The 15,878-nt window shown below is 35.7% G+C and overlaps 1 protein-coding gene across 2 annotated transcripts in view; it reads left to right on the top strand.

Annotated features, from left to right (window-relative positions):
• Positions 1–13,339, top strand: part of LOC143226904 (nesprin-1-like) — a 41,024-nt gene extending 27,685 nt beyond the window's left edge. For both annotated transcript variants that reach the window (XM_076458445.1, XM_076458444.1), the window contains 5 exons: positions 4,282–4,478; positions 4,806–4,925; positions 5,132–5,326; positions 10,127–10,368; positions 13,201–13,339. In XM_076458445.1, coding sequence (XP_076314560.1) covers positions 4,282–4,478; positions 4,806–4,925; positions 5,132–5,326; positions 10,127–10,189 — 575 coding nt within the window. In that variant the 3' untranslated portion in view covers positions 10,190–10,368; positions 13,201–13,339. The remainder of the gene's footprint in view (positions 1–4,281; positions 4,479–4,805; positions 4,926–5,131; positions 5,327–10,126; positions 10,369–13,200) is intronic.
• The last annotated feature ends 2,539 nt before the right edge of the window (positions 13,340–15,878 follow it).

The following is a 15,878-nucleotide window of genomic DNA, read 5'->3' as shown; positions in this document are numbered from 1 at the left end:
CATCTATAACACCTGTTGTACCTCATTTTCTTATCCTACATTCTCTTTCAGACAAACCTTTAGGGCTAATGTCTTCCTTTTCACTCAGAACACAGTAAACTCCTCTTGCATTCAAAGGCAATTGGGGACATACCTATTGAGGTTACACCTCATGCTACTTTGAATTTATCATGGGTAGTTATTGTTGGGAGGGATTTGAAGAATATTCCTGAGTCGGAGATTCTCGCTGATTTCTCCACTCAAGGAGTTTCTGCAGTGAGTTGTATCTCCACTCACAAAGATGAAATTACGATACTGACCAGTATCCTTGTTCTGACATTTACATCACCATGTCCACCTTCCACTATTATGGCAGGTTATCTTAATTGCAGGGTACAGCCATACATTCTAAACCCTCTCTGATGTTTCTAGTGTCAGTGGTTCAGTCACTTGATGACGTCATGTCGTGGCTCCTTGATTCGTGCTTGTTGCAGTGGCAAGGACCATGATGCCCACTAGTGTGAAACGGACCCTCATTGCATCAATTGCAATAGCTCTCACCTGTCCTACTTTTGTTCTTGCCCTAAATGGTTGGAAGAAAAAGAGGTGCATCATTTGAAAATGATTCATAACATAACTTATTCTGAGGCTTGAAAGTTGCTGTCCACTACTTCATCTCGGACTTATGAAACGGCACCGCTTCACAACTACAGTGGGAGTGCAGACAGTTCTCTCGGTGCCTCCAAAAGAATTGTTCTCAAAACAAATGAAAAGTCTTTTGACTTCCATGGTTAAAAAAGTTGATGAATTAACTTCAACACGAATTTCTGTCCCTAACATACATTCCAACAAATCCAAAGATCCCCTTCCTTTGGTTCTGGGCATTTCCTCTTCTTCTCCCACTCCAAGATGCAAAACGATCATTTGTTCACGTCCTCAGTCGCTGGAATCCCCTTCCAACAGCAAAGACCCACCCAATCAACCCAGGACAGGATCAAAGGGTTCTCCACCCATTAGCGTACATGTAAATAAAATGACCACCTTGATACAATGGAACTGTCAAAGTTTACGTTCTAATCTGGATGACATCAAGATACTGATTGCTTTCTACCATCCTGTATGCCTTTCCTTACAGGAAACATTTCTGAAACCTGTCAATACAGTCACCTATCGCTGGTTTCCTTTGTACAGAAATGACAGGCTGGGAGATGGGTGAGTGTATAGAGGGGTGGCACTGTTAGTTGATCAGCATGTGCCCACCTTGTCTTTGCCACTCAACACACCCTTGGAGCCCATAGCCATCCATGTTTCCTTGGGTTGTATCATAACTGTTTGTTCTCTCTACCTGTCGCTTGGAGAGACATATGATCAATCAGACCTTCTCCCTTTTCAATCCTGGGGTCTTTAATGGACATCATCTCCTCTGTAGAAGTGCTGGTATTGATAGGAGGGGTCGCTCCATAGAGCATATTCTCTCTGATCACAACCTTTTTCTTTTCAATACTGGTTCTTCTACTTATTTTCATGCAACTAGTCAGTCCTTTACTGCTATTGATCTCTCAGTTTGCTCCCCTTCATTATTCTCCCATTTTTCATGGAGGGTTGACAATAATCCATGAGGCAGTGATCATTATCTTATAATTTTGAGTGAGACTAGCCATGGTCGATGCCACCCGACCCGTATGCCCTGGTGGAAGCTGGATCACGGAAATTTGCACTCTTTCACTACTCTTGTAGAACATGATCCTGACACCTTCTGTAAGCCATCAATAGATGACTGCGTGGCAGTAGTAACTGACTGAGCAGCTGCTCAATGTATTCCTAAAACCTCGACATGTTTTCTACTATATTCTCATCCACAGTAGAATCTTGCCTGCAGCATGGCATGGAAGGCTCAAAAACAGTCCTGGGATACTTTCTGTAGATATTCCACATTCTCAAACTGCATCCCTTTCCAGTAGGCCTGTGCACATGCTCAGTGGGTAAGACGTCAAAGCCAGAAGGAATCTTGGATTAAATTCACAACCAGCATATCTTCTACCATCAGTACCAAAGTTGTATGGGACAAGATTCGAATGTTCAGTAGGCAATATAATTCTGTCTCCCTGTGACAGATACTCGGAGCATTGCTGATACTCTAGGTGAAAACTTTTGTTGGGTATCTAGCACTTCTGCTTTTTCCTCCACCTTCTTAGCAATCAAGACTCAGGTAGAGTGATCACCTCTTTCCTTTCGAGCTGATTGTCTCTGTGACTATAATCATCCCTTTACACTGGTGGAACTCAAATTGGCCCTTCATCGGTCTAGCAGTACATTGTTCAGACCTGATGATGTACACTATGAAATGCTGTACCATCTATCTCCTGCTTCTCTTGCCATTCTTCTGATTGTTTCAGCCAGATCAGGCAAGAGACTGTTTTACCTGATGCCTGGCACCAGGCTATTATCCTACCTTTCTCTACGTCTGGGAAGGATCCCAAGATTCCTTCAAACTACCATCCATTTCCTTTGTTAAACTTTCTCTGTAAGACATTAGAGAGGATGATTAATGCTTGTCTTTTTGGTTCCTCAAATCAAACAACTTCCTCTCACCGATGACAGTGATCCATCAGGGACCACCTGATTCGACTTGAAATGTCAGTCAGAGAAGCCTTTCTCAAATGACATCTTGTATCAATATATGGAGGTATGGCATTTTGTGAGACCTCCATGTATATGGGTTACGTGGTCATTTACTCATTTTTATTAAAAATCTCACAATGGACAGAGATTCCAAGTTCATATGGGTTCAACACTTTCCTGTTCTTTTCTATAGGAACTAGGAGTACCTCAGGGCTGTACTTTGCGTGTCACACTTTTCAGTATAAAGATTAATGCCATCACTGAACAACTCCCTCGTACTTTTGCAAAAGGGCTCTTTGTCGACGACGTTCACATCTCATGTCAATCGTCTAACATTTAAATCATACACTAGTTTCTGTTTATTTATGTGTAATGATATGTTTCAGTTGAGGTTTTAGTATGTAGGTCAAGTGTGTTCACATTGAAATCATACACTAGTTTCTGTTTATTTATGTGTAATGATATGTTTTAGTTAAGGTTTTAGTATGTACGTCAAGTGTGTTCACATTGAAATCATACACTAGTTTCTGTTTATTTATGTGTAATGATATGTTTTAGTATATATGTCAAGTGTGTTCACATTGAAATCATACACTAGTTTCTGTTTATTTATGTGTAATGGTATGTTTTAGTTAAGGTTTTAGTATGTACGTCAAGTGTGTTCACATTGAAATCATACACTAGTTTCTGTTTATTTATGTGTAATGATATGTTTTAGTTGAGGTTTTAGTATCTACGTCAAGTGTGTTCACATTGAAATCATACACTAGTTTCTGTTTATTTATGTGTAATTATATGTTTTAGTTGAGGTTTTAGTATGTACGTCAAGTGTGTTCACATTGAAATCATACACTAGTTTCTGTTTATTTATGTGTAATTATATGTTTTAGTTAAGGTTTTAGTATGTACGTCAAGTGTGTTCACATTGAAATCATACACTAGTTTCTGTTTATTTATGTGTAATGATATGTTTTAGTATATATGTCAAGTGTGTTCGCATTTAAATAATACTCTGGTTTCTGTTTATTTATGTGTAATGATATGTTTTAGTTGAGGTTTTAGTATGTACGTCAAGTGTGTTCACATTGAAATCATACACTAGTTTCTGTTTATTTATGTGTAATTATATGTTTTAGTTAAGGTTTTAGTATGTACGTCAAGTGTGTTCACATTGAAATCATACACTAGTTTCTGTTTATTTATGTGTAATGATATGTTTTAGTTGAGGTTTTAGTATGTACGTCAAGTGTGTTCACATTGAAATCATACACTAGTTTCTGTTTATTTATGTGTAATGATATGTTTTAGTTGAGGTTTTAGTATGTACGTCAAGTGTGTTCACATTTAAATCATACACTAGTTTCTGTTTATTTATGTGTAATGATATGTTTTAGTTGAGGTTTTAGTATGTACGTCAAGTGTTTTCACATTTAAATAATACTCTGGTTTCTGTTTATTTATGTGTAATGATATGTTTTAATTGAGGTTTTAGTATATACGTCAAGTGTGTTCACATTTAAATTATACACTAGTTTCTGTTTATTTATGTGTAATGATATGTTTTAGTTGAGGTTTTAGTATATATGTCAAGTATGTTCACGTTTAAATAATACAATAGTTTCAGCAATGTCAAGGTAGATGTATCATGTAAACTTAATAGATTTTAATAACTTATTTCAGAAGAAATCCAGAGATGGCAAACCTTGCAAACACTTTATGTCAGTAAAGACCATCAACAACAGCAGGAAAAGCAACAGTTTTTGTCTGATTTAACACTTCTGGAACAATGGTTAGAGCAGGCAGGAAGTCAGCAACATTCCTGGAAAACAATGACAGAAGGTTCCATGGATTTAGTACCAATGACACTTAACTTAAAGGTAGGGATATCGTTTAAAGGTCTGACACATTTTATTGAACATTTGTTGTTCAATGAGGAGACCAGTTAGTTACTTGTTAAACAGAGATTAATTGTTTATGAAACCAGTTGGATGTTATATGAAACTTTTCGTTTATAAAACTAGTTAATTGTTAAACAGAAACTTGTTGTTTATGAAACCAATCAGTTGTTAAACAGAAATGTAAAATTTGCATCAGTATTATCTTTTCTGTGATTTATTTTTATTAAAATTTCACTACATATATAATTACTTTTTTTTTTGTTCACTTGCCTGTTTGTTAAATGTGAAAACTTCATTGTTCTTCAGGATTTCCAGGAAGACCTAAACTACCACACAGGAATACTTTCATCCTGGAAAACAAAGGAACAAAAACTTGTGTCATCTGGAACTGAGGAGAAACAGAAAAAACTCGGAGACCGACTTGAGGTAGACATTAAAATGTAATAACTACAGTTTGCAGATAGTCTTTTAAAATTCAGGATTTTGTAAGTGTTTTTACTTATCTGTGTTATAGCCACGTGTGTTATTTGTTAACTTTTCTTGAAAAGACTAGGATTGTTATATAAAAACTATATTCATGATTATTTAATAAAAATTAGATATCCATGCACAGAATTTCTTTTCTCTTGCAGTCTCTCCATTCTCATTGGGAAAATGTTTGCCTAATAGCATTGCAGCATTTCAGTGAAATACAAGAAGCTGGACTTAATAAAAACAGTGAACTCCTCGCATGGTTAAGGGAAACTGAAAAGCAGCTTTCTGAAATGAAACTAGATGAGAGGACAAGAGACAAAGATATCATTTCAATCAACTACAATAAACTTTTGGTAATTTTTGTGAATAATATAATCAATGTAATGCTAAGGATGTGAGATGTGTCAGCTGCTCTAAAGTAATGTTCCTCTGCTCCCGAATTACATAAAATGACATTTGTGGAAGTTACTTTGACAGGTATTAACTATTGAACTGCTAAAGTGTTTTTTGATGCCAAAATTTGTTTCTTTACCCACAGTTTTGACCTGAACCTGAGATACAATAACCTTCTAAAAATTCACACCTTCCCATAAAAGTGTTATGTTGTTTGAACATTTTTTTTCAGTTTTCAAGTATTTGTTACATCAAACGATACCAACCTAACTTAGTAAGTGATGACACTTCATCTTAACTTTACACTGGATACATGTCTGATAGTTAACCCTATCTATATATTGTTTCTTATTGGCTGGCTGTCTACCAACCTAGGTGATGACACTTCATCTTAACTTTACACCAGATACATGTCTGACAGCTAATTCTATCTGTATATTGTTTCTTATTGGCTGGCTGTCTAGGTGATGAAACTTCATCTTAACTTTACACTGGATACATGTCTGATAGTTAATTCTATCTGTATATTGTTTCTTATTGACTGGCTGTCTAGGTGATGAAACTTCATCTTAACTTTACACCAGATACATGTCTGATAGTTAACTCTATCTGTATGTTGTTTCTTATTGGCTGGCTGTCTAGGTGATGACACTTCATCTTAACTTTACACCAGATACATATCTGATAGTTAACTCTATCTATATATTGTTTCTTATTGGCTGGCTGTTTAGGTGATGACACTTCATCTTAACGTTACACTGGATACATGTCTGATAGTTAACCCTATCTGTATATTCTTTCATACTGGCCATCTGTTGTTTGCTCAGCTTACTTTTTGCTGAAACACAATTTCTTGTAATTCAAGTATTTTTCTATTTCTTTGTATTTGTTACTGAATACATCACACAGGGATTCTTCAGTAATTGTGGGTCTGAACTACTTAACCTAAGAATATCAGACCACAAAGTTGGCATAGATTGTATGATACAGTTTTCACTGGTTTGATCTTTAGTCGACAATAAAATGCTTCTAGAGTTGGAACAGGTAACAACCAGAAAAGCTGGCAGTATAGAACGTATTTATTTTTTATACTAAATTAAGACTTTTGTGAACTTTTCTTTGCCTTTAGTGTTATACATATTGTTAAAAGAAGTGCACACATTGTTTACCAACATCAGACTCTGATGTCCAGGTAATCAGTCATTTGTATTGTCTGGATGCAGAAAAAGACAACTAAACTGGTACTTCTGTGGCCCCTCAGTGTGGATTCCTGTACATGGTGAGGGGACCTCTCAGGGAAGGTTCTGTTCTTTCCGTTTACCTCCTCTGGGATCTTAACATTCACCCACGTGTTTGCTGTGAGTGGCAACCCATGAAGGGGAGACGAGGATCCTGGTGGTTGAGGGGTCCAACCCTAACACACCACATTGGCCTTGAATTCTTGTAGATGGATAGCCTTGGGGTGGACCCCCTTGGATCAATTGCCTTGTCCACTTAGACTAGGGTCAACTAAGTACCAGTGTTGGAAGTTTTCAGCAGGTGTTGTGGACATTGTATCTGATGCTGTTGTTTGGGTATAGTGCTCACGAAACCCTGGCGTTGCTGCAGTGTCCTTGCTTGACATTGTAGTGCATCCCCTCGTAGAGCTCCATGGTGGGTGGGGTAAGTGGGCACTGATATTTTCTTTTTTCCTATGGATCCTTCAAATACAAATTTAAATAAAATAGTGAAAAACAGTCAATAGGTAAACGACCACATCTTGAAGATTCTGATCAGCAATCTTCAACATCTGTACCACCAGTTGTACCTCATTTTCTTATCCTATGTTCTCTCTCAGAGAAATCTTTAGGGCAAATGTCCACCTTTTTTATTCAGAAGGGACTGGAGGGACTTGCTGACTCTCCAAAGTCAGTAAAGAAGCTTCGATCTGGAGACATATTGGTTGAAACATCCACATCCCAACACAGTGAACTCCTCTTGAATTCAAAGGCAATTGGTATATACCTGTTGAAGTTACACCTCATACTACTTTGAGTTCATCACAAGGAGTTACTGTTGAGAGGGGTTTGAAGAACATCCCCGAGTCTGAAATTCTTGTTGGTTTTTCCACCCAAGGAATTTCTACAGTGAGGCGTATCTCCACTTGTAAAGATGGAGTTACATGGCAGACTGATATCCTCTTTCTGACATTTACATCACCACGTGAACCTGCCACCATCAAAGCAGGTTATCTTAATTGCAGGGTATGGCCATACGTTTCAAACCTTCTCTGATGTTTCCAGTGTCAGCGGTTTGGTCACTCAAAGACGTCATGCCATGGTTCCTTGACATATGCTCATTGTGGTGGCAAGGACCATGATGCCTGTGATGAGTGTGAAGCAGACCCACATTGTGTCAGTTGCAATGGCTCTCACCCATCCTACTTTTGTTCTTACCCTAAATGGTTGGAAGAAAAAGAGATGCAGTGTTTGAAAATGATTCATAACATTACTTATCCTGAGGCTCGGAAGTTGCTGCCCGCCACTCCATCTTGGACATATGCTGCTGCACTTTGTTCCACAATTAGAGTGGGAGTGGAGACAGATCTCTCTGTGCCTCCAAAAGAATTGTTCTCAATACAAATGAAAAGCCTTTTAACTTCCATGGTTAAAAAAGTTGATGAATCAACTTCTACATCCATATCTGTCCCTTCCATACATTCCAATAAACACCAAGATCCACTTCCTTTGGTTCTGGGTACAGGCATTTCTTTGGATACATCTTCTTCTCCCACCCCAAGATGCAAACAATCATTTGTTCGCATCCTCAGTCACTGGATTCCCATTCCAACAACAAAGACCTTCCCTATCGATCTAGAACAGGATCCAGGGAGGTCAATAAACCTCCCCCACATAAGGACAGTAAGGAAAAGCGATGTGGTCGTAAACAGAAGGGTTCTCCAGCCAATTTGCCTACACGTCTTTAAAAATGGCCACTTTGATACAATGGAACTGTTGAGGTTTACGTTCTAATCTGGATGACATCAAAACACTGATTGCTTCCTACCATCCTGTATGTCTGACTTGATTAGTTCTCAACTGGCCCTGAAATTGTTTCATGTTAGTTCACACCCTGTTTTTGCCGATATTCAAAACCGACTGGCCACATTTCTTTAACATCTACTTCTATCCAGTTTTTCTGGATACCAGCGTTGGTATTCACAGGAATGAGTGTGCAGACACGGCAGTTAAATCTATCTGCTCTGGTACTATCACCGCTGTGCCTGTTCCATACATGAACTATGGCCCTGTATTCAAGGCTCAGCTCTGTGCCAGCTGGCAGTTGACTTGGAGTGAGAAACGTGAAAGCAAGCTTTTCCAAATAAAACCCTATATTGGACTTTGGCCATCTTGCTTCTGTAAGGATCGGAAAGAGGAAGTTGTTTTAACTAGACTATGCATTGGTGACAGTTTTTTTACTCATTGTTTTCTTTTATCTGTAACTGATGCATCAGTGTGTAGTTTGTGTGACATTCAGATCACAATAAGCCACATTTTACTTTCTTGCTATCATTATGACTCTCAACGTCGGCACCATTTTAAAAATGTTCGGTCCCAAGGTTTATCTGTAACATTGGACAGTGTTATTGGTGATGGTCACAATGTCCACCTTGATAAAGTTTTAGTTTTTAAAGGTCATTAATCAATACAAATGTCATTTAAGTTTTTAATTTATTCAGTAAACCTTTTTAATGTGATTCCCTTTTAAGAATCACAGTCTCTCTAATTCGATTTGAAATTAGAAAATGGCTGTAACATTAAATAACTCAACACCAGGACTGGAAAGGCCAACTTCAGGCAATTGACGCTGCTGTTATAATAATTAAAATTTTATGTCTTTTAAAACTTTTATTATTTTTTGACAATGTCCATGAGGACACATAACTCTGAACCAGGACTGGAAAGGCCAACTTCAGGTGACTGCTGGTGGTTCTTGTACTTACCTGTTAGTCTACCTGGTAGGTTATGATCATTACCATTTTGCTATAGAAAGTCCTTTATAACTTCTCTTAACATTGTAGACTAGATGTCAACATTGGTTTTATGCTGTTTATGTTTTTAAGTGCTGTTTTGTTTTACCTTCATTTCCTTTTATAAATTTTACTACATTTACTATACTTTTATCTTTTTTACTGAATGTTTGGCACAGATAGCCTAGCTGCTTTGTCCCATAAAACACTAAATCAACCAACCAACTTCTGTGGCACACTTTTCCAAGTTTCCATCTTTCAGGCCTCCTTCTCTGAAAAGTGTATTTTCTGGATCTGGTTTTTAACCTTTGGCTCAGCATCTAACACCTTGATTCATTAGTACTGTATGTCATACTAACAGATGAAGTGTGACTCCAGATTCTTTATCCAAGAACAACAGTAAAATTTGGACAGATTAACTCAAAATGTTAAGTACAAATATAGATGTAAGAGATATCTTACACCCAAGAATGTTTAATAAAAAACAGATAAAATAGGATAGAAAAAATATCCAACAAAACAAAGTTTTACCTCTGTTAACTTGGTTTCATCAGCCAATGATGCCAATTTAACAGCTTCAAAATGTTATTTTTAGATATTTTTCTATCCTATTTTAACCAGTTTTATCTTTACAAAGGTTAATTGTGTCTTAACTTCACCATTTTAAAAATCTTCTATTACACTTCTGCATAGTATTGAATATCTTTGTCTACAAGTGATGTGTGTATGAATCTAGTAAAACCATTTGTAGGAAATCAAACAAGAAGTAAAATATCGGAACACATTCTACAAGAACTGCAGCATTCTGCACTGATATTATCTTCAGAACCTTTCACTCCAAGAGGTGAAGAACAGCTTTTTACAGCCAGTGTCACCTATGAAAACCAAGGCTTAATTCACCAGGTTGGAGAAACCTCAGAAAGATTTGCTAACCTACAACACATGTGTGATATCCATGTGGATCTTTTGAGAAGTATTCAAGATGAAGAGATTGTAAGTTTTGGAGATACCAAGCATAAGGATAAGTGACTTTAGATAACACAGTCAAATATAAATATTACACAAGCCATATTTTTATATACAAGGATAAGTGACTTTAGATAAGACAGTTATATATAAATATTACACAAGTCATGTTTTTATATACAAGGATAAGTGACTTTAGATAAGACAGTTAAATATAAATATTACACAAGTTGTGTTTTTATATACAAGGATAAGTGACTTTAGATAAGACAGTTAAATATAAATATTACACAAGTCATGTTTTTATACATAAGAATAAGTGACTTTAGGTAAGACAGTTAAATATATATATTACACAAGTCATGTTTTTGTACACTTTAACATTTGACACCATTTTTGTATTAACGTGCAACATTCTTGTTCATTCTTTCACCTCAGATGTGTTGTGATTACTAGCTCTGTTACCAATGTCAGCATTTCTACAGTCTTTATGGTTGATAGTTTTAAAGCACATTTGTATTGAAATAATTTCACTTATTAATAGTTCCTGCAACATTGATTACTTTATTTATTTCTTTGTATGGAAAACTTGCACCATATATATTTCACGTGTTAACCACTTTGCTTCTATGTTTGGCTATCTTTATGTTGCATGATTTTTCTGGAGTTATTTAAAATTCTGGGTTTTAATGCATTTTTTCAGTGCACTGCTTTCAGTAACTATTGAAAAGATGGTTTACTCAGTTTTCACTGTTAAACTAAATTTGATTTATAAAGTCCTTTCTTTTGGCTAGTTACTGAACACACAGCTACCTTTAAGTCTTTTTGTTTCAAGTTTAAACTGGTGAGGGTGTATGTCTAACAAGAAACAAGTAGTAAACCATCTTGCCTGCATTGTTTGAGACGTTAGTGAGTTATGCACAAAACAAACGTTTATGTTTATTTGTTTTCATAGCCTACCACTGGAGGTGCTATAGTTGAAGGGGCCAGCTTATGGGATGCTGATAAAGAAGTGTATGTGTTGTATTTTGCATTTTTTGTGTTATTTATTAAAAAATAACTGTTACACATTGCACAATGTCCATAAAATAAATTGATTTTAATATATAATGTTCTGTTACTCTGCACCTAACTTCAAGTAACACACGCGAGACTAACAATTTATATTATAGTATATATTAGACAAGTTAACTGCTTTGAAGTGATGTATGTCATTAAAAAGTTGAATAAACAGGTATTTTAAAATTACAGTTATTTTATCACTTGTCTAGAGTTATGTTGGTTACTTCTATATCACTTCTCTTAATGTAACTTAGGTTACTTCACTGTCAGTTGTCTAGTGTAACGTTGGTCACTTCTATATCAGAACCTTCATGTTACCTCGACTGTTTTAGTGTCAGTTCTCTTATGGTCACTTCACTATCAGTTCTCTGATGTAACTTTGGTTCCTTCACTATCAGTTTTCTAATGTAACTTTGGTTACTTCACTATCAGTTCTCTAAAGTAACCTTGTCCAGTTAAGTATCATTTCTTTTTAAATAAACATTGTTAATTCAGTGTAAACTGTCCAAAGTAAACATACTTACTTCACTATCAGTTCTCTAACGTAGCCTTGTCTAGTTAAGTATCATTTCTTTTTAAATAAACATTGTTAATTCAGTGTAAACTGTCTAAAGTAAACATACTTACTTCACTATCAGTTCTCTAACGTAGCCTTGTCTAGTTAAGTATCATTTCTTTTTAAATAAACATTGTTAATTCAGTGTAAACTGTCTAAAGTAAACATACTTACTTCACTATCAGTTCTCTAACGTAGCCTTGTCTAGTTAAGTATCATTTCTTTTTAAATAAACATTGTTAATTCAGTGTAAACTATCTAAAGTAAACATACTTACTTCACTATCAGTTCTCTAATACTTTCTTCATTCACTCTCAGGAACATAAAACAAAAGTGCCTGTTCATTATAAGTTCACTAAAATAAACCTACATAATACACTACAGATACTACATAATACATCATTACCTTGAAATGTGTTTTTTGTATAGCAAAGCCACAAAGGGCTACCTGCTCAGCCCACCGAGGGGAACCGAACCCTGATTTTAGCGTTGTAAATCCGGAGACATACCGCTGTACTAGCGAGGGGCACCTTGAAATGTAACAGACATTGCATAACAAGCATTGCATAACACATCATTACCTTGAAATGTAACAGACATTGCATAACACATCATTTATTACCTTGAAATGTAACAGACACTACATAATACATCATTACCTTGAAATGTAACAGACATTGCATAACACATCATTTATTACCTTGAAATGTAACAGACACTACATAATACATCATTACCTTGAAATGTAACAGACATTGCATAACACACCATTACCTTGAAATGTAGCAGACATTGCATAACACATCATTTATTACCTTGAAATGTAACAGACACTACATAACACATCATTACCTTGAAATGTAACAGACATTGCATAACACATCATTTATTACCTTGAAATGTAACAGACGCTACATAATACATCATTACCTTGAAATGTAACAGACGCTACATAATACATCATTACCTTGAAATGTAACAGACATTGCATAACACACCATTACCTTGAAATGTAGCAGACACTACATAACACATCATTACCTTGAAATGTAACAGACATTGCATAATATGTCACCTGGAAATGTGATAGGCATTGTATGATACATCATTAATTTGAAATGTAACAGACTCTGCATAATTGTTGCCACATACACTCAACTTAACTGAGGGCAAGTAACATAGATATATAAACAGTATCACGTTGTTAAGACTATCAGAAATAATATTAATGTTGTTTACAGGGAGGACGAAATAGAAGAACAGCCAACTACAGTGAATCGTTACTACCAATATGTGGCTCGAGTGGTGAGGGCATCCCTACCATTTCAAGCACTAATGTTGCTCCTGCTAGGAGTAGCTAGTCTTCTGCCTGTTTCAGAAGATGATTTTAGCTGTGTTCTGACAAATAATTTTGCACGATCTTTGGACCCAATGCTACGCTATCCAAATGGACCACCTCCAATTTAAAAATTTTAAAGTCCTTGTAAAATTATTTTTGAAACTATGATTAGTATATGAGAAACTAACCAGCATTTCTAAATTGAATAACGTGGTTATATATGAATTGTGTTGGATGCCTGGTGAATATCTACATATACTAATCACAGCTCTATTGTGATCGATAACCTGTTTGTGTTTCTGTGAAAGTTTTGTGGGCAGAATGGATTTGAATACACACAAGTCTATGCTTGTCAGCTCGCCAACGATGACATTCGTCCAAATTCACCAGACATTCACACCTTGAAATGTTTGTTTTCTCTTTTGTTAAGAGGTATGAATGTCTGAAGTTCGAACGTGTGCAGTCGGTCTCTGTTGTCTGTGAAACAGTAAATTGTGAATGTTACACCAGTGGTACTAGCAGTAGAGCTGAAATAAGTGTGTTCTATTTGATCTGTACATTGACACTAGTGTAACACTGACCGCACACGGTAACGAAAAAACATTACGTCAATTCTTCCGAATCTTTGACCGAGCTTAGTCTTACCCTTAGTTTAACATTTAAGTGGTTAAGACTTTTTTTCATTTGAAGGAAAACACCACAGATCACTTGTTACAATTTATCCAGCATAAGCTGTTCAAGATGTTTTTTATGCAAAACATGTTTCCTGATTATAAACTGAAACTTTTATGTTAAATAAAAGAAATATTGGTCTTGTGTCTGGAACATGAGACTACTGCTTCAGTTAGAAACATTGTCCAAGGTGCTAAGAGTGTGCCATGTATTTTGTATATTGTGTAGTTGCTCCTAAAATATTGTACAAGTTAAAACAGGATAAATTAGTTTTGTTTTGAAATTGAAAGATGGTGTGAGTGTGATCTCCATTAATGCGAGCTTAGAGAAAGTTTTGTGTGTTTTAGATTAGAATTTCAAAGAAGTTGGTTGATTATCCCCAATATTTTGATTTTTTTTACATGAGAATGCATGTATTTGTCTTTTTTTTTCTGAATTTTGTCAGTATGTAAGAATATTGAGCTGTAATTGTAAAACTGATAATCCTATCTTCAGGGAAGTTTTCAGGTGCCTATGTCAAAACTAATAACAGTTTCTTCAACTAGTTTTAGACTTTTACAGGAAATATTATTTATATATGCAGGGCAGTTCCCGCTCTTTAGCTGTGGTTTTAACCCTAAAATTTTAATCATGAATATGAAAATATATTAGATGTTTTAGATTGAATAAAGCAGTTATTTAACTTTACTGAGTTCAGAATTTTCATTTGAAATATTGAAATGGAAAGAACAAAACACTTGTTGATGTGCTTTAAACATTTAAAAACATTGTATAACATTTGTACAAATGAAAAAATTACGTTCATAGATTTGGTACCATAATGATTATTACCAATGTTGTATTCCTATCACATGAAACTTATTTTTTAATTATTTTTGTGGATGAATCATTTAATTTTTAACTACCTCTCTCTAAGGGTGATACATTAAAAGAAATATAATTCTGACAAGGCACCTTACCTTATCTCGCATACATAGCTATTATCGTTCAGTGCTTCCCCCTATTTGTGAACTTTGTGTGCATGACACAAGTCTTTTATTCTCACGCACACTTCATTTCACATGATTAACCTAATTACAAGCACACTTCATTTCACATGATTAACCTAATTATCACACGAAGAAGTGCCACGCCTCCTTGTGATATGTTTAGGCAGTGTTCATGTTTCAATCTTTTATATACTAGTCTCTTGAAGTTGGAATTTTCATAGCAATTATTTTTCAAGTATCCTCCTTGTTTATACATCATTAAATTATGGTACCATATAATTTTCTACTCAGTTACAGAACCTAGTCATTCATGCTTTTCTTTCTGTTTGATTTTCATTTGCATTATAAATTCTCAAGCAGAAGTTACCACAATGGAAACTGTACCTTCTACCAGCACATTTACCCAATTTGCAGTTGGAAAAAGCTTGATCTTAGAGGTATTGGGTGAGAAATTGATTGTTATTTGAGCCAAGCTCCTTGTCCTGGTGTTGCACAACTTTCTCTTTAACAAGTCAGATTTGCTTGGGATAACAAAACATTTGACAGTCTTTTTTCTCCATCTTAATTTGCCATGTCTTCCAAAGTTCCTACTGTGGGTTCCATTAGGCCTAATACAGCTTGTTTGGGTATGATTTTACAGGTATGTTCTGTTTTATTTCTCTCACTGATTTCCTATAATCCCAACCTTCCTCCTTACGTGGTGCTCCTTCCTCCCAGTATCTCATGTTTCCACCAGCTACTGATATTGGTGTTCATGTTGTATCTCAATCATGTGAAGATACTGACATGCCTCTCCCTCTGTGGGCTTTGAATCAGTTTTATTTATCCTACCATCATGTCGATTTTCCACGATTTTGTTCTCAACAATTGGAATTCATTTTACTCATTTGAGAGTACGTCCTAATTGTTTAACATCCAA

This window comes from Tachypleus tridentatus, chromosome 9 (assembly GCF_004210375.1).
Source record: "Tachypleus tridentatus isolate NWPU-2018 chromosome 9, ASM421037v1, whole genome shotgun sequence".
Classification (NCBI taxonomy): Eukaryota; Metazoa; Arthropoda; class Merostomata; order Xiphosura; family Limulidae; genus Tachypleus; species Tachypleus tridentatus.
This window is presented reverse-complemented; position numbering and strand designations above follow the sequence as displayed.